Genomic DNA, 25292 nt, shown 5'->3' on the forward strand with positions numbered 1-25292 from the left:
GGGCGAGGGGTGGGACGGGGCGGAGCCGGTCCGGGGGCGGAGCCGGTCCGGGGGCGGAGCCGGATGCGGAGCGGGGCCGGGCCGAGGGGCGGGGCCGCGGGCGCAGGCGTGGGGCTGCAGCACGTGGGAGGGCGCTGGCAGGGCTGGCCGCCGCGTTCTGGAGCTCCGGTCTCGGCGGCAAGGCCCACTCTCGGCTCCCGGGCCCGGAGACTCCACCGCCCGCCTGCCGCACCCACAGGCCGGAGGACCACGCGCCCGCTGCTGCCGGCCTCCCGGCGTGCCCATGATCACCCTGTGCCTTTCGGCTGTGCGAGGCCTCCACAGGTACTCCGGTGGGCGGGTTAACCTTGACCGTGGGCAGGGTGGGGTCGTCTGTCCGCGAATGCCGTGGGGGCCTGGTGCAGCCCTACTGCACCCCGGCGATGCTCCTGGGACTGCCTCTTCCCTCTGCCTGCTTGGAGGACTCCGGAGGGACACCTGGCGCAGCAACCTGGGGCCACCTTTCCCAACCCCGCTTCCCTCTGGAGGCTATCCTTTCCCTTTGTTTGGGATTGCCTCCGCCGCAGTCCATAAGAATAGTGGTTCACAACCCCAACCCAAAATGAATACCAAAAGACAGACCGACGTTCCCTTCAGAACTGCAGACCTGGCAGATATAGCAAGTGCCACAGCTCTGGGCTCAGGAATAAAGCATTTTCATAGGCACCTCCTGCACATGTTAGCGTACCGGGCGTGTAATATACACTCGGGACCGTTTTTATTTTGATACTTATTTCCATCCTTGCTTTCTAACTTCGTTTTTATTTTCTTCCTTCCCATTCGGCCTCTTACCCTGGCAAATGGACTTGGCCCAGAATTGTTGCTTGTCCACAGTTTGGGGCAGCCTGGGCAGCTGCTTTGAATTGCTTCCTAGCGCCGCTCTAACCACACCCCTCTGCTACAGACCAGTAGCAAAATGGTGAGGGAATTAAATTCTTCGCACGGGTATACCGGCTTTCGGGAAACAATGCCGCCATCCCCCCCCCCCCCCCCCCCGTTGCCAAATCTGCCCTACACTGAAATTTCAAGTAAGACTTCATCAGGGAAAAAAGGACTTTGTGGTTTTTGTAGATGTGCACAAAACTACTTTGAACCGTCAGCATTTCTGCTTTTCATAGTTTTCTATTGTGCCTTGCCACTCATCTGTGTGGATCTTTGTGTTCCTTAGTCCTTGCAGTTTTTGTGCACCCAGGGAACAGTAGTGAATCTGAAGAGTTCTTGTCATGACTGTGGCCATTATTTGGGCTGGGTTTGCTGTTGTGGTTGTAGTTTTTCTGGTCTCCTGGCTGTCAGTGGTATCGCTGTCAAATGAAGCTGTACCTAGAAATGGAGGTCTTCACTTAGAAAAGCAAGAAGAGAGAATAAATTATAAGGCAAGTAGCTCTCTTCTCTAACTTTTTTAATATCAGGACCCCATTACCTTTCAAAAATTGCTGGAAACCTAGGAACGTTAGTTTCGTTTTTGTCTATTTATATCTGCCCATAGTTAACCATATAATATTAAAACTGGAACAGTTTTAAAGGATTAGGGTGTTTATCAAATAGTAATAAATACATTACATGCATATTTTTCCATTCATCTGTCAGTGGATGCAGCAGTGACTTAATACAAAATAGCTTGATTCCTACGTAATCCTCTACATTTAATCTGTTTCTCTATTTTATTTTGATTTCAGAAGGAAGATCTTGCGTCATGTTCATATGTAGTTGTAAAGAGAATATTTTAATAGCTTCCTAAGGTAGCCATGGCGGTCTTTGATATCACACCAAAGTTGGACAGATGGTGGTTTTTACAGGATGGGTTGCAGAGTGGAGTTGGAAGTGTGTACCACTGTGTACTTCTTACTCTGCTACATTGAAATCCAGTTGGTGTACCTTACATTTTAAATGGAGAGTGTACTCCGCCTAATTTTGTAACATCAATCACAGTTCATTTGGAAATTAGTGGCTGTGTTATGTAGTTCTTCTGATGCTGACATACTTCGTTATATGCTCTCCAATGATCACATTCCTCAATGTTATCATCTACTTTATTAAAAGTCTTCAGATATTCACTGTAGCATATAGTATTCTCCAAAATTGTAGTTTTCATTTAAAAGCTGGAATTTTATTAGAGATGTATATTCTCATATTTTTCCTTGAAGTGACAGTCTCACTTTGTTAGTTTTCTGGGGATTTTCTTTTTTCCCAAGACAGGGTCTTGCTATATAAAGTCTATGCTGGCCTTGAATTCGTGTTCCTCTTGTCTCAGCTTCCCAGTTGCTGAGATGACATGAGCCATCTCACAAAACCTACTAGTATTCTGTTAAATATTTAAGTCAATTTTTGTTTGAGTGCTGGGCATTGAACCCAGAGCCTCACACTGATGCGGCAAGCAGAATCATTCTGATTTGTTTGTCATTAAAAATTATATACATATATATATATATATATATATATATATATATATATATATATGCATCTCCAAGTGATGGTGGCATTCAGGAGGCAGAAGCAGAAGCAGGCGAATCTCGAGCTCAAGGCAGCCTGGTCTACAAAGTGAGTTCCAGGACAGCCAGAGCTGTTACACAGAGAAAACCTGTCTTGAGAAACTAAACTAACTAACTAACTAACTAACTAACTAACTAACTAAATTAAATAGTATTATAATCAAGCATAGTAGCACATTTCTGTAATCTGAGCATTGGAGATTGGTCAATAGGATCAAGAGTTGAAGGCCAGCCCAGAGTACATTGCAAGACCCATTTGCAAAAAATTTGACTTAATTTTTTTCTTTTTTTTCTTTTTTTTTTTTTTTGTTTTTTTGTTTGTTTGTTTGTTTTGGTTTCGTTTTCTGAGACAGGTTTTCTCTGTGTAGCTTTGCGCCTTTTCTGGAACTCACTCTGTAGCCCAGGCTGGCCTCGAACTCACAGAGATCCGCCTGCCTCTGCCTCCCAAGTGCTGGGATTACAGGCGTGCGCCACCACTGCCCAGCTTTGACTTAATTTCTAAAAAACTTTAAAGGATATTCCATGAAAAGAAAGGGAGGGAAAAAAAGATATTTTGACTCACCGTTCATTCACCTTCACAAATGCTTTGATTTGAGCAGCCAGCTCTTCTAAAACACCATTGTACTTGGGTGTTCAGAAGTACTGTATGTGTGCCTGGCCATATGTATACACTGAAGGGTTGAAAGTTTAAAATAAACAATATTTGTAGGCAGAGTTTCTCTGTGATCCATCAGTGGTTCCCAAATAACCACATATAGACTTATTATTAATTATAAATGCTTGGCCAATAGCTTAGGCTTGTCTCCAGCTAGCCCTTACAACTTAAAATAACTCATTTCTTTTTTCCTTTTTCTTTTTTTTTGGGGGGGTGGTTTGAAACAGGGTTTCTCTGTGTAGCTTTGGAGCCTGTCCTGGAACTCACTCTGTAGACCAGGCTGGCCTCTAACTCGCAGGCCTGCCTCTACTTCCTGAGTGCTGGGATTAAAGGCATGTGCCACCACCACCCAGCAAATTAGCCCATTTCTATTAATCTGTGTGCTACTCTGAGGCTCATTTACCTCATCTGTGAACTTCCCGTGTTGGTTCTTTTGCATCTGGCTTTGACTCCCCAGACTCCCATCCTTCCCAGCTTTTTCTCTGCCCCGGAAATCCTGCCTAGCTATCGACCAGTCCTCTTTATAAAAACAACACGAGCAACACATTTCCAGCGTACAGGAGGATTATTCCACAGCCCATTTGGTGCCTCCGCAAGAATATCCTGCAGTGCAACTGGGATTTCTTTTTAATGTGTGTGGCTTTGAGTTTGTCTACCAATGGCAGTGATAGGGTTTTTTTTGTTTGTTTGTTTGTTTTTTTTTGGTTTTTCGAGACAGGGTTTCTCTTGTGTAGCTTTGCGCCTTTCCTGGAACTCACTTGGTAGTCCAGGCTGGCCTTGAACTCACAGAGATCCTCCTGCCTCAGCCTCCCGAGTGCTGGGATTAAAGGCGTGCGCCACCACCGCCCAGCTCTGGCAGTGATAGTTTTGAGGGCAAAGATGGCAATGGTTTAATCTACCATTGCTTTTCATCATCACTGCAAATGTCTGTATGGCAACATCAGTGTGCTTCAGTATTTGGAAGATTCTTAATCTCATGCTCTCCCTGGCCTGGTCAGCCCTGTGACCTTGACATGTGCACTCTAAGTGTGAAGAACTGCTTATGTATTATATCAAGATGCCTTCATTCATGTGTAGAAATAAATAAATAAATAAATAAGTAAAATGCCATAAAAGTGTTATTTTGTTAGAAGCTAGTAATATGCCAGTATGGTGGTACATGTCTGTTATCTCAGTGTGTGATAGACTGAGGCAGGAAGATTGTGAGTTCAAGGCTATCCTGGGTCTCAGAGTGAGACCTTGCCTCAAAAGAAGAGGCAGGGATTTCAGAGGGACTATTAGTAATCTACAATAAGTACATCAGCTCTTCTGTTGAAGACATACATAGCAATTAGTCACTGTGGTGGTTTGAATAAGAATGGCCCCTATAGGCTCACATATTTGAATGCTTAGTCATTAGGGAGTGACACTATTTGAGAAGGATTAGGAGGTGTGGCCATGTTGGAGTAGGTGTGGCCTTGTTGGAGGAAGTGTGTCACTGGGGGTGGGCCTTGAGGTTTCAAAAGCCCATGCCAGGCCTAGTCTCTTTTTATGCTTGCGGATCAAGATAGCTCTCAGCACCACGCCTGCCTGCCACCATGCTCTCTGCCAACATGAGAATGGACTAAGCCTCTGAAACTGTGGACCAAGCCCCTAATTAAATGCTTTCTTTTATAAGAGTTGCTTTGGTCCTGGTCTCTCTTCACAGCAATAGAACAGTGACTTAAGTCACTCATCATATACAGTAGTAGTCCTTCACTTTGAGCTTAAGTGACTTAATTCAGAATCTGTTATGTTTCAAACTTTTGTGTCCCCCCAAGAAAGTTGATGCTGAACAGCATGGGAGGCCTTGTGTTCTTTTCTCCCTAGTTCCACTGGCACTTGAGCATATCTGGGCTAGATTTTTACTTGATTGAGTTAGGTCTTCCTGCTGGCAGAGCAGCTATATGCTGTTCACACAACAGCTTGGCAGGTTGGTACGAGTATGAGTTCTGTTCCTTGGGAATAAACAGGCCAGGACCCTGAAGACTAGACTGTAGATTGTAGTTGCTGTTAATCAAGCACGTACTTCTGTCCACTGTATCACATCTCCTATCTTTGATACTTTTATTTTTATTTGTTTGTTTGTTTGTTTGTTTGTTTGTTTGTTTGTTTTGAGACTGGGTCTCACTATGTAACTCAGTTTGGCCTTGAATTTGCTCAGTGGCCCAGGATGGCCTGAAGCTTAGCACTTAGCATTCTCCTATCTCTTCCTCTATTCCAGTGCTAGGAGTACATTTATACACTACTACACCAATCTTTAATGTTCGTAATAATAAGTCTTTATTTCAAACCTTTATTTTCTTAGGGTAAGATCTAAGAAATAGAATTTGTAAACCAAAGAACATACCTCACTTTCAGGACTTTGGTCCTTACTGCATTCTTTTCTAAAAATGTATAGACTGGGGACATGGCTAGAAGGCCAAGTGCTTGCCATTGGAGCATTAGGCACTGAGCTTGGTCCATAGCACTCATGTAAAGGCTAAGCTCAGGGAAGAGCGGCTGTAATGCCAGCCCTGGCGGGGAGGAGGGGAGTTGCAGATGGAGGGAAACAGGTGGATCTCAGCGCTCCATGGCCAACCAGTCTAGCTGAATCAGTGAGTTTCAGTTTCACCGAGAGACCCTGCCTCAAAAACCACAGCAAAGAGCAACAGAAGAGGTATCCAGCATTGACTTTTGGCCTCCACAGGCACAGGAGTGCACATACAAACACATGCACCTTTGTATACCCCCCCAAAACAAACAAGTTATGGCAAACCATTAGAATATGTAAATGTGGTCTCTCTACACTTTTACTAACACCTCAGCATTTAAGTATTTTTTTGTCCTTACCAGTTTGGTAAGTGGAAGCTTCTCATCATAATTTGCATTTCCCAGCACTTGGGGGGGCAAAGGCAGGCGGATCTCTGTGAGTTCAAGGCCAGCCTGGTCTACAGAGTGAGTTCCAGGAAAGGCACAAAGCTACACAGAGAAACCCTGTCTCGAAAAACCAAAAAAAGAAAAAAATAATTTGCATTTCCTTATATTTCTTTTGTGAATTATTAGGTGAATATAATTTCTTGGCAAATTCAGAACTGTGGTATAGAAGCAGTCAGGGTAATTTGTTTTCTAGTGTAAAAAGATTGTATGAAAAAAAAACTTAGAGAGTCAAAATACAGTTATTCATAAATTCAATAATTTTTTACATATCTGATTGTAATTAAATAAAATTGAGATTGCACCCCTAAGTCTAACACATATTAACCTCCACAATTTTAGGACAGCAGTGACAAGGGGAAAAAATTGTTCAATAAGGAAAGGATTTGAATATCAAAAATCTAAACTAAGATTACTTGTCAAAAACAGATAAGAAGTTACGTATGGGGATTTTTTTGTTGTGATGTCTTTTCACTGCTGACCTTGGTCAAAAACTCTGTTACTTTCTCAAACTTACATATAATCTTTGGGTTCAAACAAACTTCTGTGGGAAGGACCACGTGTATTAAAGATGCCACGAGCCAAGGAAATGAATGTGTATCTCGTGAAGGTTTATATGCCAAGATGTGTGTTGCAAAGGGCGTCTAGACCTTGGGAGTCTGGGTCCAGCATGCCTGAGTTTGTGTGCTGGCTCTGTCTCCAGCCAGCACTGTGATCTTAGGCCAAAATGCTTGTCTGTGACCATTCCCCTCATCAGTAAATTGACAACTGACTAGATGCTGTCTTTAGACACCAAACATTTGAGGGGGTTATTAGGTTCCACAATCTCCTGTATCTGAGAATACAGCAGTGAGCAGAGCAGACAGACGTCTTATCTTGGGGGGATTTATCTTATATAAGGAGAAAAGCAATTAAAGAAAATACGTAGCATATTAGATAGAAAAACCACACTTTCTATGTAGAGCAGAAAAGAGGGATATTTGGTATTAATGGGTATGAAATTGTACATAATGAACAGGTAAGGCCCAGACAGACGGTGACGGGTGAGCAATGATCCAAGAGAAACGGGATTGTGCTATGGAAATACAAGGAAAATGAAAGAAGCAACAATGTGGCTCCTGTGCTGAGGAAAGTGACTGAGCCCTTGTGACCAGGGTGGAGTTAATGTCAGGCTGTGTGCGAGAGAGAAGATGAGGAAAATGTATTCATGTTTCAGATTCAGAGATGACACTATTACCCGGCTAGATCCATCCATTCCTGTTGCCACAGTGGTGCTTTGTAACTGTCTTTCCAGGAACAACAATAAGTGTTTGATATTGTGAACTAACCTTTGCAGTGGTTGGGCAGTTTTTCTTGACTTGTTTGTACACCTACCATTAGCCATGTGTTGAGTTGGCAACCCTGCTTATTCTCACGTGATCAGGGAGCTAAAATGGCTGCTGCAGGGATCTCTCTCTCATCCAGCAGGGTTCCATGTGAGAGCTGCCATATGCCAGGCCTGTGTAATGAGGAAGTGAAACACTGTCAGCTCCGTCACATTCTGCCAGCTAAAGCAAGTCCCACGGCCAGAGCGCATTCAAGAAACAGGAAAAGGACTCTCTCAGTCTCTCTTTCTCTCTGTTTTTCTCAAGACAGGGTCTCTCTCTATAGCTTTGGCTGTCCTGAAACTCACTCTGTAGCCCAGGCTGCCCTCATACTCACAGAGATCCACCTGCTTCTGCCTCATGATTGTTGGGATTAAAGGCGTGCTCCACCGTCGCCTAGATAGGGACTCTGTCTCTTGATTGGAAAGGCAGCAAGCTCACGTTGTAGGTGACACGAATGTCTTAGTATAGGAAAAATTAAGTCCATTTTAGCAACAGTCCACCACATTGTCACATAACAAAATTTAAGTGAATATTAGTTATTATTTTTATGTCTGTGAGTTGACTGTTCTTTATTTTAGGAGCTTTTGAATTGGGACTATTGAGAGCCCCTGGTAAATACTTCAATTTGGGTTTTTTTTTTTGTTTTTGTTTGTTGTTGTTTACTTTGAGATTTGAGATTGATTATTGCTTCATTTTCCATTTTTGCTTTTGATCTACAAAACTTTAAAATTTTGAATGGATCAGGTATAGTATTCTTTTCCTTTATGATTTCTGTCTTTGGTCCCATACCTAGAAAGCTCTTCTCCACTCCAAGATAATAAATTCTTTGAATCATTTTCAACTCTCTAATATTTTTATCTTAATTTTTTTTTTGTTATTTTGTGTCTGTGTATTGCATATGTCACATGGGGTGGTATACCCAAGGAGGACGGAAGAGGGTGTCAGATCCCCTAGAGCTAGAGTTACAGGAGGTTGTGAGCTGCCCAGGGTGGGTACTGAGATCCAAACTCCAGTCCTTGAGAAGATCAGCATGTGCTCTTAACTTTGGAGCCATCTCTCTACCCCCTACTTTTTATCTTTTGTTTCATTCATTTACATCATGTATCTATCATAAGTGTCTTAGTTAGGGTGACTGTTGCTGTGATGAAATACCATGACCAAAGGAACCTGGGGAGGAAAGGGTTTATTTAGCTTACGCTTCCACATCACAGGTCATCATCAAAGGAAGTCAGGACAGGAACTCAAGCAGGGCAGGGACCTGAAGGCAGGAGCTGATGCAGAGGCCGTGGAAGAGTGCTGCTTACTGGCTTGCTTCCCCAGTCTGCTCAGCCTGCTTTCTTTATAGAACCCAGGACCACAGCCTGGCGTGGCACCATCCGCAATGGGCTAGGCCCTCCCACATCAATCACTAATTAAGAAAATGCTCCACAGACTTGCCAATGGCCCAATTTTATGGAGGCATTTTCTCAATTGAGGCTTCCTCTTCATTGATGATTCTAGCTTGTGTCAAGTGGACATAAAACTGGCCAGTGTAACTGAACCCTTGTTACCTTGACAAACAAGCACAGCACTTTTCAATTAGAATCTTTCCTTTCTCATTTATGCCCAGGTAGCACATTAATATTATTATCACAATATACAACATAAATAACTTCAAAAGACCAACAGTCCTTACAGATTCAAACACATTAAAAGTTCAGTCTCTTTAAAATATCCAATCTCTTTAAAAATTGACAATCTCTCAACTGTGGGTTCCTGTATGCTTGATTACAATGTTCAGCGTCTAGGATTCACCCACAATCTTCTGGGCTCCTCCAAAGGGCTTGGGTCACTTTTCCGGCTCTGCCCTCTGCAGCACACACAGCTTGTCTTCCAGGTCCAGGCAGGCTCCGCTCCACTGCTCTTGGCTGTCCTTGGTCATCCCATGGTACTGGCATCTACGAACTGCTGAGGTCTTTGGGGCAACTGGGCTGCACTTTCACCAGTAACCTCTCCAGGGCTCTCTTTATGGTGCCAAGCCTCAACTTCTCTGCATGACCCCTTCAGTCCTGGGCCTTGAAACGCTACTGAGGTGTTATTTTCACTATTGGCCTCTCCTGGCCTCTCCCAGTACCAAGCTTCAGCTGCTCTCCATGACCCCTTCATGCCTTCAAAATTAAGCACCACCTGGGTGACACATTACCAAGTTCAGCTGCCAATACAAGGTACAACCTTGACCACCTCTGAAACACAGCTTCTGTGTGCTGACTCCGAGGAAACACTTCCCAGAAGACTTCCCCTCAATGATGCTGGTCTCCTCTTTATCACAGCTAATTCTTCAGCCCCAGCTGACCAGAACCACAGAGTCTAACTCAAAATAACAAACGGCTCCAATAGAGTGTTTAAACTTCCCTCTGAAACATCAGAAGCCAGGCCTTCATCTTCTGCCTTGCCCTCAACATTCTCATCCTCCAGGCTTCTACAGAATGGCCCACTGAGCTCTCAACACAGCAATACCCCACTAGCCTGGTACCAACTTGTCTTAGGGTTTCCATTACTGCGATGAAACACCATGACCAAAGCAACTGGAGAAGGGTTTATTCAGCTTACACTTCCACGTCACAGTTCACCATCACAGGAAGTCTAAAACCAGCCAATACAGTAAGAGCTGACTTTCTTTTCTTTTGAAACGTGAGTCTCACTGTGTAGACCGGTCTGCTCTCAGATTTGCAGCAGTCATCCTGCCCTAGTTCCTGCCCCAGCCTCCTGGGGTTACAGGAGGATCCACCACAGCTGGCCTGAAGATGGGCGTTTTAAGAAGACTTCCAATCATTAATTAAAACCAAAGGAAGTCAATATAGAATGTGAAGTGGGAAAGGCGCTCCAGCTCACAAAGCGATGCTTCTGACTTGCATAGAAGCTCCTGTCTCCCCATTCTGATTATCTCTTCCTCCCACTTGGCATTAAAAAGGGACCCCTGATCTTTCAGGTCACACTGAGCTAGTGGTTGTTGTTTTGTGTATGTGTGCGGATGTTTTGCCTCAGTGTACGTGCAGACGTGTGTACAGTGCCTGTGGAAGCCCAAAGAGGCTGTTGGATACCACGGAACTAGAGTTACAGGTGGTAGTGAGCCTTCGTGTGGGTGCTGGGAATCAAACCGAGTCCTTCGGAAGAGCAGCCATTGTTCTTAACCTTTGAGCCATCTCTCCAGCCCCTGAGCTGGGTGGAGTATTTCTGATAGCTAATCCCGTTTGAAGGCAAGATGAAGAGGAACAATGTATTTGCTCTATATCATGGGCAGAGTTGCAGGGACTGAAATAGCCACAACTTTCTGGTAAGTCCTGCTTTATTTTGTTTTTCAAGACAGGGTGCCACCACCACCCAACTGAATCCTGCTTTCTAAAAATGCATAATACCCATACTCCCAGGGCTGCATAGTTAGACTTTATTATAAACTTTATTTAGCAGTCTTTTAAATTCTCATAGGAGCTGGGTAGTGGTGGCACACACCTTTAATCCCAGCACTCGAAAAGCAGAGGCAGGCGGATCTCTGTGAGTTCAAGATCAGCCTGGTCCACAGAGATGCAGGACAGGCACCAAAACTACACAGAGAAACCCTGTCTCAAAAAACAAAAACAAAATTCCCATAGGAATTCTTTGTAGTGCCTCATGGTCCTCTTTGTCGGGGTACAAAAAAGAGAAGCATTTGTTTGAAAAAGAAATACATGAATCATTAGTTTGTGTTCATTGATTTAACAGCTCCTTTCCAAGGTCTCACAGTTGTAGTTGCTGTTTTAACTCTTTGGCTCTTTGCTCTTTTGGGGGGGCCCGCCATCCAGCTCCCAAATAAATACACGGTGATTTATTCTTACTTATTAATGCCTGGCCTTAGCTTGGCTTATTTCTAGCCAGCTTTTGTTAACTTCAATTATCCCATCTACCTTTTGCCTCTGGGCTCTTATCTTTCTCTATTCTCTGTGCTTTACTTCTTACTCCAGGGCTTGCTGTGTAGCTGGGTGGCTGGCCCTTGGCATCCTCCTCCTCTCCTTTTCTCACTCCTCAATCTTCTCTTCCCAGATTTCTCCTTTTTTTATTTTCTCTGCCTGCCAGCCCCCAATTATCCTTTCTCCTGCTTTGCTATTGGACATTCAAGTCTTCACTAGACCAATAGGTGTTTTAGACAGGCAAAGTAACACAGCTTCATAGAGCTAAACAAATGCAATGTAAAAGAATGTAACACATCTTTGCATCATTAAACAAATATTCCATAGCAGGAACAAATATAACAAATCTTACAATAATACTCCACAACACACAGTCACTTGGTCACTCAAGAGGTATTTGCTGAACTATTGGGTTGTTTATTCTCACTATTGCCTTGTCCTGAGTTAATTTTACTACGTTTCCCTGTAGACCCGATCTTATTCCATGGTTCTTTATCCTGATGTAACCATTTTTTTTTTCAAGTCAGAAGCCTGGAAGCTGAAACTAGGGAGATAGCTCAGTGTAAGAGCACACACTGCTCTTGGAGAGAACCTGAGTTTAGTTCCCAGCACCCACATCCAGCAGTTCACAATCCCCTGAACTCCAGCTCCGGGCAATCTGACGCCCTCTCCTGGCCTCCACGGTGTACCAAACCACATGTACACACATACACATACTTAAAAATAAAAATTTTTAAATCTAAAAAGGCAGCTGAGCATGCTGGTGCATACCTTTAAACCCAGCACTGGGGAGGCAGAGGCAACAGGACCTCTGTGACTTTGAGGCCAGCCTGGTCTACGTATTAAATTCCAGGCCAACAAGTATGACAGTAATAACTGTCTCCATTACAAAACAAAAATGAACCATATCTTTTTCCTCTGTCTCTTTTACTTTCCCACTAACCAAGTCTTCACATTCTTTCTCTTTCTTCTTCTGCTAGTTTGAAATGAGACCAGCCTTGGGTTTGGCTCCCCACCAATGCCTTCCTTTGGAAGACAGAGGCCTTGAGGAAAAGCAAGGGTGGTATGTCACCCTTTGATTTTAAAACTCTCACACAATCTAGCCTCCTCTTAGTGTCCCAGGCTTCTCTCTCTGGACTCGGGGTCTCATCCAGAAAGTTCATGTCTTCAGCACACAGCCTAGAATCGAGACATGCCAATCCTTATCTAAAACATTCTTTTTTCATACTACCTTAGAACCTAACACTTACTAGTTTGCCTTTAATTTTAAAGAAATATATACAAAATTCGAGTGCATATTCAATATGTTCAAAAGAATGAAAAGCCAGCCATGGTGGCACATACCTTTAATCCCAGCACTTGAGAGGCAGAGGCAGGTGGGTGTCTGTGAGTTTCAGGGCAGCCAGGACTACCATAGACCCTGTCTCGAAGAAGGAAAATGTGCCTTTACATACAAAAGCATATTTCTGGTACCTTTACATCCCTTCCCTGCCTCCCTCATCCATGTCCCTTTTTGTGGTAACCCCTGCTCCAAGCTTTGCTTTTGTATCCTCTTTATACACACACTGCAAGTGCCTGGTGCCCTAAACTACCTGCGACTTAGTTTCACTTGGTGGAACTGGTTTCATGTGGCCACAGTGTGACACTTCAGAAGTTCATCCATTTTCTTGTTCGTGGATATTTAGGTTGTTGCTTTTTTTTTTTTTTTTAAAGCTGGATTGTGTGCACTTTCTCAACTGACCCCCCCTTTAATTTTCTAAAGTGATTATTATATGAATTCTCTCTTCCCCCTACACAGTGTTTATGAATGGCCATTAGTCCACCACCGTAAGCCACTCTTGGTGTTACAGAGTTTTGCCAGTGAACACTAGGAGCCGATGTACATTTACTCTTGAGTCTTAGCATGCTTTCATCTTTGTCCTTTGTACATTATACCGATTCATATCTATATTAGTCAGGGTTCTCTAGAGGAACAGAGAATTTTTATATAAAATGAATTTATTAGTGGCTTACAGGCTGTGGCCCAGCTCATCCAACAATGCTCTCCTAATGGAAAGTCCAAGAACCCAGTAATTGTTCCGTCCATGAGGATGGATGTCTCAGCTGGTCTTCACCGGAACCCAAAGAAGTAGGCTCTAATGCCAGTGAAGGAATGCCTTAGCAGCCGTATAGATGAACTTGCCAATAAGAAGAGTGGGGGCAAGCAGGCAAAAAGCAAAGGCTTCTTTCTTCCCATTCTTTATATAGGCTGCCGCAAGGTGTGGCCCAGATTTGGGTGGGCCTTCTTACCTCAGAAGGTCCGGGTTTAGGATGGCTTTTCCTACTTCAAATAATCCAGTCAAGAAAAGCCCTCACAGGTGTGCTGTGGGATGTTTTGTATGTCCTGTGGGAGCCCATTCTCAGGTTCTTTGTGGCGTTACCCAGCAGGTCCGTATAGAGGATGATTAGGACCATGGGCCTGAGTGCAGGTGTTTGAGATGGTCTGCACTTGGCTGTGCTGGGGGATGGTCTGTATGTCAAGTTGCTTTGATTGGTTAATAAATAAAACCTGATCGGCCGTGGCTAGGCAGGATAAAAGGACAGAAAGGCAGAAGGAGACGCAGCAGCCGCTGCCATGACCAGAGAGGCTGCAGCCGCTACCATGACCAGCAGCATGTGAAGATGCTAGTAAGCCACCAGCCACATGGCAAGGTACAGATGTATGGAAATGGATCAATTTAAGATAAAAGCACAGTTAGCAAGATAAGGACAGTTAACAGGAAGCCTGCCACGGCCATACGGTTTGAAAGCAATATAAGTGTCTGTGTTTACTTGGTTGGGTCTGAGCGGCTGTGGAACTGGCGGGTGACAGAGGTTTGTCCTGACTGTGGGCGAGGCGGAAAAATCAAGCTACACAGGTGTGCCCAGCTGCTTGCATTTCTGGTTAATTCCAGATGTAGTCAAGTTGACAACCAAGTATAGCCATCACAATACCTTTTACCTATTTGCTATTGGACTTTTGTCCTTCCTCCCCCCTCCTTCCTTTCATTCAGTAAGATCACACTATGTTTATTATGGGCTTTTGCCACCGTGCCCAGATTTGATACACTATTTTTATATTGAATGTAAGTACTGTTTATATAGTCTATAAATTCTACCCCTCACTTGTTTTACAGTATTCCAAAGATCTATTTATAAGATCTCTGGTTAGTATGTGTTTCTGAGCTAAATTTTGGGGGAAAACTTTAGACAAGGCAAAAACTGTCTCTGCCCTCTCTTTACTCACCGGTGTCAGAGAGTAACTAGAGCTCTAAGGTAGATTGTGAGAGACGCTGTTAGTCTCAGCTGAGCTTGTTTGTACTCTTTGGGGTGAATTTTCCTGACTACTATTAAATTCAGTCCCTCTGAATCCTGTAAGGACTTCAGTAGCCCAGGTATTACTTATCCTGATGGTTGGTAGTTTCTGAGATCAGGAACCCAGTTTTTTGTTGTTCATTTTGATGTCTAACATTTAGCATGGCATTATTACATAGTAGATGCTGAATAAATGTTTTTATTAAATGGATAAGTGAAAAGATAGCATCAGCAATAGTAACTGAGGAGTCAGGATTCCCTGCTTATGTCTAAAGAGGACAGACCTAGATTTGACGAATGTTATTGACAATTTAGATGGAAGTGAGCATAACTGAGTAGGCAGTAGATATTTTAAACTCTGTTTGAAATGACTGGTTTTAAGTTTGTTTAAGCAAAATGCAGGTTGCTAAGGGAAATTACTATGTCTGAGTGTTAATTAGCCAATAGAACCCTAGTCTCGTACTTCTGAACATAGAGTGGCGTGATCCACAGCAGTCAGCCAGTTGTCGGGGGCTGTGCTCAAGCAGCAGATCCAGAGGAATCTTGAGTGTATACTCGGGTAGGCACAAGGCAGAGATGAAGCCATAAATGACAAGTGGGGAACTTTGTCATATTCTGTAGTCATCACTGGAGGCATTCAAGGTCACGGGGTCCCTTACAGACCCAGGCAATAGCTCTGTAGAGCAGTAGTCTAATTAATGATTCTTCAGAAACAAAGTTTTTCTAAATATGTTGGCCTGGATATGAAAGAAGTGCCAGTCTGTGAAATACTGGGTCAGAAGCAATCAAGCTGAGAAGGAGCAGAAGGCAAGCTTCTCTTGGACAGGCCTGGGGTCAGCTCACGGCAGGGGAGCCAGACTCTCCGGACATTTATGACTCAAGAGGTACTTGAGATGGAGGACACACACGTCCCTGAACGTTCCTGAAAGAGGTAACATTCTATTGGTCACATTAAGAAACGGTGGCCTGCTGTTCCACTTACGTGGTGGAAAAAGTACCCAGCCCAAGTACACCATGATAGTGAGATCCTATCTGGAACACATCTCATTCCCGCTGCATTAAATCCAGCTCCGTGTGCCACAAGTACTCCCCTCCTGACAGCGTGTTTTTAGCCGAAGAGAAATAAAGACATGAAAATCAGAATTGGAATAGCAAAAGGATCCAGCCCTGGTCAGAAAGGTGTGTAAAACTGCTCATCAGAACCGCTTCATATCAGCACTGAAATGCTGTCACGTTTCAGAGGTGGTGGGTGATTGAAGATAGCTGCTTGCAACCTGTGCGTAAACTCCAGAACTTCAATCTCTTGTCCCGGGAACCTTAACTTGGGGCAGTTAACTGTGCAAGGGACTGTGCGCGTGGCCCTGCTGGGAAACTTAGACTGGCATTATTCACTCACTGAAGCTGACTCTTCCTCCTCAAACACGTCTGCTCTCACAATGCACTTGTGTTTACTGACCTAAAATTATGCGGGAAAATGAATGAAAATAGCCAGGTAAGTTGGCACATACCTGTAACCCCAGAATTCAAGACGCTGAAGTAGAAGGATTACCACACATTGGAGGCTAGCCTGGGGCTACATAGCAAGATCCTGCCTTGATAAATAAATAAATAAATATATAAAAGTAAAAGGAGAAGACTATTCAAGATAAAAATAAAAAATGGAAAGAACATCAAGTCAGTCTGGTATTTTGCTTTGGGCTTTCTGGAAAATAGGGCAAAGGAAAACATAACAGATGAATTAATTACTGGGGACTGGAGAGATGGCCCAGTGGTTAAGAGCCCTTGCCGCTCCTCCAGAGGACTGGGGTTCTGTTGCCAGCACCCACATTAGGTGCTCACAAGTGCCTGTAAGTTTTGCCTCAGAGAATCTGATGCCCTCTTCTGGCCTCTCGGGGCCTCTGCTGCCTAGCAGTGGCTTACACACAAAAAAAATACATCTTTTAATAAAGAGAATCAGTGGAAGCATTTTTTCTAAGCACTGTTTCACAGAAAGATGTATCCTGCAGACCAATAACATAGGTAAATTGAGCAATGTAACGAGTAACAGCCTACAGAATAATACTATGTGGTAAATGTACAAGTAGACTTCCTAGGGCTAATTCTTAGCTTGTTTTTATTTTGCTTGTTAAAATACAAAGGAAACAGCATAGTAAGGGTGAAAAACCACATACTTAAATAATTAGAATATAAATGTGAAGGTGATAAATCCCTTAGAGGGTAGTAGAGAAACTGATAGGCAAATCAAGGGAGAGGAGTCACTTCCAAGATAGAAATAGGGATTAGCACGTGATTTATGTGTCACAGCTGGGCTTTGAAGGACATGGAATTTGGACATGTAAAGACCGGCGTTCTCTAATCCCTTGTTTACCAGAACTTAAAAATAGCACAGTGGGTAAGAAGGCAGTGGCTGCTAGAACTGAGGAAAACCGGCTAAGGAAGTGGGGTGCTGTGCTGCAGCCCCTGTGGTCTGGGGAGGCCCCACAGCTGCTCTCTCATGGAGTCCACCACGGAGTGAACATTAAATGCCTCCTACAATCTGTAAAGCTTGGAGGAGTTAATGTGTTGAAAGTAGAGCACAGTGTTTGATATCAGACATTGTAATTTACAACTTCCTTTCATTCAAGGCAAAAGAAGAGGAATACCAAGGACCTGGATGATTAAATACCTGCATGTGATAATAAAAGGAACCAGTGGTGGAGCACATGCTTAGCATGGGCAAGACCCTGGGTTCCATTACCTACACCTTAAAAAGAAGCTATGAAGCTTTATCAGTGAGGGGAAGGATGGCTGACTCCTGGTGACGTGAGAGGAGAAGTAAGGATCAGTGTTGTAGATCTGCACCCGTGTAGACCCCAGTCTGATAAAGAGATGGTGACCAGTGTTCATTGTGAGGGCTTGTTTTTCTGCTAAGTAAGCTGCCCCGTAAAAATGACACATGGACAGCACCAGGAGAACGCTCTTAAAAGCCTGTGTAGTTGGCAGTTGGCAGATCGATGTGGCTGCCAAGAACAGAGTAGGGGAAAGGTGGTTAATAAATACCAAGTCTAGGCCGTCAGTCACCAAATGGAACAGTTTCCAGCCTGGGCTGACTGGTCTCCATGTGATATTGCACTGACTTCCAGAACAGTTAAGTTCACAGCTGCCCTCACCTCTGAGCACTCTTCCCGGGCTCCCTTTCCAATGACCTGCGCCGGAGTGATGGATTTTCTCAGTTGCTGTGTGTGTGCGCCTCCCACTGACTTCTTTCCTTAGCTGTGTCCCACACTCCAGCTTCCACATCCCATTGCTCTGGAACCCTCCTTCCAACCAACTGCTACTCATTTCTTTTCTCTCTGCTTGGCCAGAGTCCTCTGTTGCTGTACGCACGTGGTTTGAATGTGGAATGTTCCCATGCGTTGCTGTGCTGGGACACGTGGTCCCCTGCGAAGACACTCTTTCAGGAGTTGTGGAATTTTTAGTGGGTAGAGCCTTGCTGAGAGAAGCTCTAGAGAGGATGGATGCTGGCATTTTATAGCCTGGTCCTGCTTCCTGTCCACTCTCTGACCAGTCACGTGGTGCTCCTGCTGCCACACCTACCAGGCCATGACAGGCTGCGTTCCCTTGACGGTGAGCCCTAAACAAGCCCTTCTTCCCGTAAGTTGCTTCTGGTCAAGTATTTGGTCATCACAAAAGTAACTAATCCACATCCGTATTCTCTTAGGCGACCCAGTCCTTTTGAAGAATTATATATTTTCGGACGTCAGAATTTCTCCTTCTTACTCTCAGGTTCCTATCTCCACACTGGGGCCAGCAAGATGATGTGGGCAGTGAACGTGCTTGCCCCCTAGCTGACTTGAATCCAGTCTCCAGAGCCCACAGTTGAAGGAAAGTGTTGACTCTGTCTTGGTTAGAGTTTGCTACTGCTGTGAAGAGACACCATGACCACGGCAACTCTTACAAAGAAAATATGTAATTGAGGGGGTTCGCTTGCAGTTCAGAGGTTCAGTCCATCATGGCAGGGAGCATGGTGGCATGCAGGCAGGCATAGTGCTGGAGAAGTGTCCCACATCTTGCAGGCAACAGGAAGTTGACTGACTGTCACTCTGAGGAAAGCTTGAGAAAAAGAAACTTCAGTGCCTGCCCCCCAGTGACACACTTCCTCTAATAAGGCCATACCTCCTAATAGTGCCACTCCCTTTGGAGGCCATTTTCTTTTAAACTACCACAGACTGACAAACACCTACACACACACACACACACACACACACACACACACACACAGTATAGTAATAATAGATAAGAATCTTTAAATCATACACATACACACACACACACACACACAGTAATAATAGATAAGAATCTTTAAATCGCCACGCTTGCACACCCCAGTCTCTCATAGGCACCTGACCACAGAATAATCACATCTGACACTTACTAGTCATCCCCCATAGCCCACATCACTTGCCATCCCACCCAAACTAGAAACTGTAGCCTTTCGACTTTTACAAAGTCCTGCCGCTTTTTTTAGTCATTTGAATATTTCTTGCATCTAATATTTTTTTTCTACTGCTCCTTTTAGTTTTGTTGTTTATCTAGATTGCTGTAATTTTCTAGAGGGTCTCTCTTGTTCTTTAAAATCAGCTACCAGAGTGCCTAGCAGAGTACAGTTCCTTCCCAGGCCCTCAACAAAGGTTTTCTGCTTGTGTGCTTCCTTGTTGGGAATAGGCTGGCCTGGAGCTCACTATAAGCCCAGGCTCTCTAGCCTCCCCAGTACTGAGAGTAGAGGCTGAGCTGCCCGCACCAGCTTATCCACACAATCAGCTTACGCTCTCTAGCATGATAGTGCAAGATCCCCCACAGGTGCTACAGACTGAGCTCAGGTCTGTGCTCATTTTCACCTCCTGAGTTCTGGATGCCCACTACATTTCTCACTTGGACATTGCTGGCATCCCCAACCAAATACACTGGAAATTAATGCACCCTTCCCACCCCACCCCCAGATCCTGCCTGTGCTAAGGATCATACCCACCACCACCCCAAAAGGGAAAGAAGGACCCGTTCTAACCTCCTTAGGGATTCCGGCTTGGTGACTGGCACTATGGCGTGTCCCTGTGAAGCAGAAACCTCTTCATCTCCGATTTCCCCTCTCCTCTGACCTTCCCAGCATCTTACCATGTGTGATGCTGTAGGCAATAGATGGGATACTCTGTTGGGAACCCAAATCTTGGTTTGGAGGAAGTTAAACGGCGTGTTCGGATTGAAAGAGGCAGCTTAGTGATGGCTGAGGCTCAGACTCGGGAATGAGATTGCCTCCTCACTCAGCTCCCGTGTGCTGTTCACGTGGCCGTGTGTCTTCAGTGTTTCCCACCTCGGTTTCTTCCTCTGCAGAGTGAAAATTAATTGAGATAATGAATGGAAAGACTTAGCATGAGCATTCGGGAAGTAAGTGGCCATGTACTCATTTAAGTAGGTGCTTTGCTTTGGTCTGAACGCATCTTCCAAATCTAAAAGAGCTGTGTTAGGTAATTAGTCGTCTTTCATCTTTGTTGGGAAGGTTCTTTTTATAGGCTACTTTTTGTCTTTTATTGGTCAGGAAACTTCCCTGCTTTAACGAGTAGGCTTTTAAAGTATAAGCCATCAAACTATCTAAAATCACTTTTATCATCTGAAGGTCAGTTTGCTGAGGTTGTCCGTGTGCAATAGACGTGGAAGGGGCCATGGCCACCCTCATTTCCCACACTGACGCGTGTCCATGAGGATGGTGGTTCCTAGGGTTCACTGTGCCAGACCAGCCCTCTGGTTGTATCCCGGCCTGCCTACCAATGAAAGACACATGAGGATGAAAAGAAGTAGCAGGCGCTGAAGTGCGTCAGGTGAATGGCAGCTTAGAGAGCCGTACTGGAAAGGCGGTGGTGTGACTGACCGGACACTTAAATGCTTAGCTGCGTCCACGCTAGGGCAGCTGTTGAGCCTCCATGCTCCCAGTTTCATCTGATCTGAAATGATGGTGATAGTAAGGTCTGTGTCGGTGTTGTTGGAAGAATTCAGTTTATGTAAGGTGTTTATAGTGCCTGCTACACGGATACTTGACATTATTCTTCCTGTTCATGGCAGGGATAGCAGGGGTTGGCCACACAGAACCAGCAGCAGGAGAAGCTGGGAACTAAGTGAAGCAGTCTGCTGGCTCTCTGATTTCCACACTCACAAGTTGCCACCCTCAAGCTTGAGACATGTCACCACGTCGATATTATTTGAGTCTCCCTAACAGTCTGTTTTCTGTATACTCTGCTCTCTCTCTCTCTGCAGTAAAAGAAGATGCTTAAGTCTGGGCTAAGAGTTACTCGAAACCTGGCATTACTGGCCACCACCCTAAAGTAAAGGATTTGAACTAGCTGGTTGCCATGCGTCCTTCCCACTGTGAGCTGTGACTCTTCACTTGCTGGTCGCTTCTATTTTGTTTACTGTGCTCTAGTTTACTCTTTAGGGGTTTCCCATTGTGTCTTCGAATAGCTCGACAATTTGGGCATGCTAATTTGGAGTTCATACATTTTCTGAGCACCTAAGTCTAGAATAGGAATAGCAACTAGAACTAGGAACATGAATAATTAAATATATTTTAGGTGAAATTGAGTGTGTTCAGCATGATAGGGCTGTGACTAAATGTATTAAAACTTTTTATTGGGGTGAATATGTTTAAAGTACATTGTATGCAGGCGGGTACATATGTATGAAATGCTCAGCCAATAAAAATATTCAGATAAATAGAGAAAGAAAACAACTTTTTATATAAATTTTCTATCAGAAATTATATAATGCACCTCCCCACCATGCTTCAAGATTGTCAGCTCCTCGCTTACCTTCTTCATACACCACTTCTCCCCCCAGTTATTTTTTTAAGCAAATTACCACTATATTATTTTCACCATAACTATTTTGGTCTGTAGCTCTAAGAAAGAAAATAGCTTTTCAAAACCACATAACCACATTGCCATTGTCACATGTGAAAACAAACACTTATTAGCAGTTGAATCCATATTGAAAAGCAATTCAACAATCAAATACTCACGCATAGATGAAATAATCAAAAGCCACCAATGTGTAAGTAATGCACAGGAGGAGGAGAATTAGTCTCCTGAGTAATTACTAAGGATTTCAATTCCGAAAAGTGTACCCCAAGTGCCAATTAAAGGTGCCAGCAGCAATTCATTCAGTGGAGTGGCTTTCCTGAGGTAGGCTGCATGCCCTGGACAGGTCTTGCCTAATGAATTATTAAAGGACATTTTACTGACGGAGCAGCGCTTGCTCTGCCGCTCTGTGGTCGGGGCCACCTTGATTGGGCCACTTTCCGACCTTACAGCACTTAAATCTTTCCGTGTGTGTTTTACACCGACTGTCTGGAGCCTTGATCAAGTCTGTGTGATACACAGAATAAAGGGAAGTCAGGCTATTCTCTTGTTGCGTTTTTCTTAGAACCTGAGTTTCTCTGTTTATTACAATTTTGTAATATGAACTAATGTGAAAGTTCTCTTTTTCCAGCAACAACTATCTGTCATATTTTCTTGCATCTCATAGTCTCATGACCATATGTAGTTTCTAACATTTTTTTATTCTTAGTTTTTTAAAAAAAGATGGTTTCAAAGAATCTCTTTTCATTTTTTTATAATATAACGAAGGTTATAAACAAACTTTTCTACTGCATTACAAATCTAAACTAATATTACTTTTAAAATATCACCTTTTTTAAAAAAATAAAAATCAACTTTTAAAAGGAGGGATTGAAGTTCACCATTGTTCATTCCTACAGAAACGGATGTGTAATGTGTTCTGCATACAAGTCCTGCCGAAAGAGGGAGGCATCCACACTGGGATAGCTGGTAGCACCGTTTTCACAGGAGTTTTACTAGAGAAGACCAAGGGAGGGATGGAGTCGGGGAGACCAAAACTGGCTAGGGGTGCAGCTCAGTGGTGGCAATCTTGCCTAGTGGTTCAATCCCTGGCACTTCAAAGACAAAGAAAAAAGAAGACAGTTGCAGTATCCATTCTAGTCAGAGAATGTGAACGCACTCTTGTTAGAACAAAGAAATGCACGCTGGCAAGAGAAAGTGTGCCTGGGCGTGAGGACGCATGCCTGTGAGCAGGAGGATCTCACCCAGGCTAGAGATCCAGACCCTCTCTCCTGTCATTAACAGACGAACAGAAAAACATGGGACAGTTCTCTGGGGCACATCAGGCCGTCAGGGCTTCTCAGAACAAATGCCAGGGTTGTGGTGTTTTTGTCTTGTCTGTCACCTTGGCCAGAGAACTTTGGAACTCACTGTTTTCATGGTTTTTCTCTAGCGCTGCCTGCAGTTTTTACCCGGTCTACAAACAGTTCCTCTCCTGTGCCAGCAGGTGGAAGCAGGAGCTGGGGAATGGCCTCGCTCTTCTGTGTGTGTCCCTCTGTTCTGTAACCCCACCCCTCCTGGCACTGTCCTGATGGAGTCTGCACTCCGATCCTGGTCTCCACAGTTTCTCAGGGCTGCATCACTTGCCTGACTGACTTGGTGATTTGGTCTGAGTTTAGGAGTCACTCTAAGATGGCCATGTAGGTTTTCGTCTCTTGTCTGTTGGCTGACTGTCATGGCAAAGCACATGCTGTGTGTAGAGTACTTTCTTCTACATTTACCAAGAAATACAGAAACAATTATGACAGGGACTACATTCCCAGGAAGCTTGCGTTGTAGTAGAATTAGAAGGAAAGCGGGTTCCTCCCCTGAGCTCAGCAGCAGCAGAGTAGTGGCTGGCCAGCTGCGTGCCCACAACGGTTGGTGTTCACACAGGCAGGAATTCATTTAACAGCAGATACTGTACACAGGTGATTTAATTTTAACACGATGTATTTTTTTCTTTCCTAAAAGAAAAAAATGGAAATAATCTTTTAGAAAAGGAGCCTCTAATTTAAAATTTTCACTACCAAGTATATAGGTCAAGTAAGCAACAGACATACAGATCCTCAACCATCACGGAATTTTCAGTTAGGAGAAGCCAGTGTGAGTAACATTTCCTAACTTAGAAGACCCTCTACAAATGCTGTTCACAATGAAACTGTGATGTTATAGATCAGTTCTGATAGCTGTTTATCCACAGAACATAACAAAATTATTATTTTATACAAGTGATGTAAGAGGAGAGAACCAAATTCTGGGGTTCTGTCTATAGAGTGAGAGAGACAAATCAGTTTCTTGTAAGATTTAGCAGCTACCACCTTTTAGGACTTAAAAATATATACCTATTTTATTTTATGTGTGCATGTATGCATTTAGGAGCTTGAGGAGATTAGGAGAGATGTTGGATCCCCTGGAACTAGAGTTACAATTATGAACCACCATATGGGTGCTGGGGACTGGACCCAGGTTCTCTGTAAGAACAGTAAGCACTCTTTTTTTTTTTTTTTTTTTGAGACAGGGTTTCTCTGTGTAGCTTTACGCCTTTCTTGGATCTCGCTCTGTAGACCAGGCTGGCCTCGAACTCACAGAGATCTGCCTGCCCCTGCCTCTCGAGCGCTGGGATTAAAGGCGTGCGCCACTGCCGCCTGGCGCACAGTCGGCACTCAGCCACAGAGCCATCTCTCCAGCACCCAACTTTTAGTAAGGCCCAGGTTGTCCATCATCACAATCCACTGTACATCCAAAATGTCCAACTCAATGAAAAGATGTTCATCCCCACCCTTAGCTTGCTGGAAGATCTCTTAGAGGGCCTCGGCTAAGTCTTCTCTGTTTGGTGCTTTGAGAAAGAGGTGCTGCATCCTGCGAGTGCATCTTTCAGGTGGTTTATTGATTACCTAAGAACCCCGACAGAAGCTCTGGGAAAGAATGAGAGCTTGCAAAGGGCAGCTGTCCAAGTGGGCCCAGCTGGAGTTGTTTCACCCTTAGGAAATGGGTGGCTGAAAGCTGCCCAGCCCAACACAGCCTGTTTTTCAGGACCGGATGGAAGTTAAAGTGGGACACTCCTCCTCAGTCCTGGCGTCGATCCGATCCCCAGGGAATGGTAGAGATAAGACATCAGACAAACTGTGTGTGTCTCCGCTCTTTAGCTTACTGCTCTCTCCCTGTTTAAATGTGGGGAAGTGCCCTGGTGAGAAGTTTGACCTTTTCCCTCCGGGGGCTGTAGTTGCAGCTTGAACAGAGCAGAGTCAGGAGAACAGCTCCACACCTGCTGTGTGACCTGAGCACATAACTGTACTTGTCTGTCCTGCAAAACACAGTTGATAATGCCTGCCTATTGGCTTGGTGGGGGAATTAAATAAGAAAGTGCTTATAAACCTATAGCATAGTGTCTGTCTCCTCACAAACACTGACGCTGATGGTGCACACCAGCCGTCCATGTGACCAGTTTCTAGCTCAGATGCCTAGGTGGAGAGGAGCAAATGGAGGCGGAAATTCTTGAGGACGATGGAACTTCATAGTTGGTACACCTTTGAGGTGTCTGTGGGTGTGCAGCTGTGGCTTGAGATCCAGGTGCAGGCTATTGATATGCAGTAGGTAGTTGTGGGTGGTCCCCAAAGCCCTGAGACAGGAAGGAGCAAGATGAAGAG

General features: G+C 44.3%; 1 protein-coding gene across 1 annotated transcript in view; it reads left to right on the forward strand.

Annotated features, from left to right (window-relative positions):
- The first annotated feature begins 89 nt into the window (after positions 1-89).
- The window catches only part of Nln (neurolysin), a 106417-nt gene continuing 81214 nt past the window's right edge, over positions 90-25292 (forward strand). Inside the window, exon 1 of the mRNA XM_006982738.4 lies at positions 90-324. Within this exon, the coding sequence (XP_006982800.1) occupies positions 284-324 (41 nt within the window). The 5' untranslated portion in view covers positions 90-283. The remainder of the gene's footprint in view (positions 325-25292) is intronic.

This window comes from Peromyscus maniculatus, chromosome 15 (genome assembly GCF_049852395.1).
Source record: "Peromyscus maniculatus bairdii isolate BWxNUB_F1_BW_parent chromosome 15, HU_Pman_BW_mat_3.1, whole genome shotgun sequence".
Lineage (NCBI taxonomy): Eukaryota > Metazoa > Chordata > Mammalia > Rodentia > Cricetidae > Peromyscus > Peromyscus maniculatus.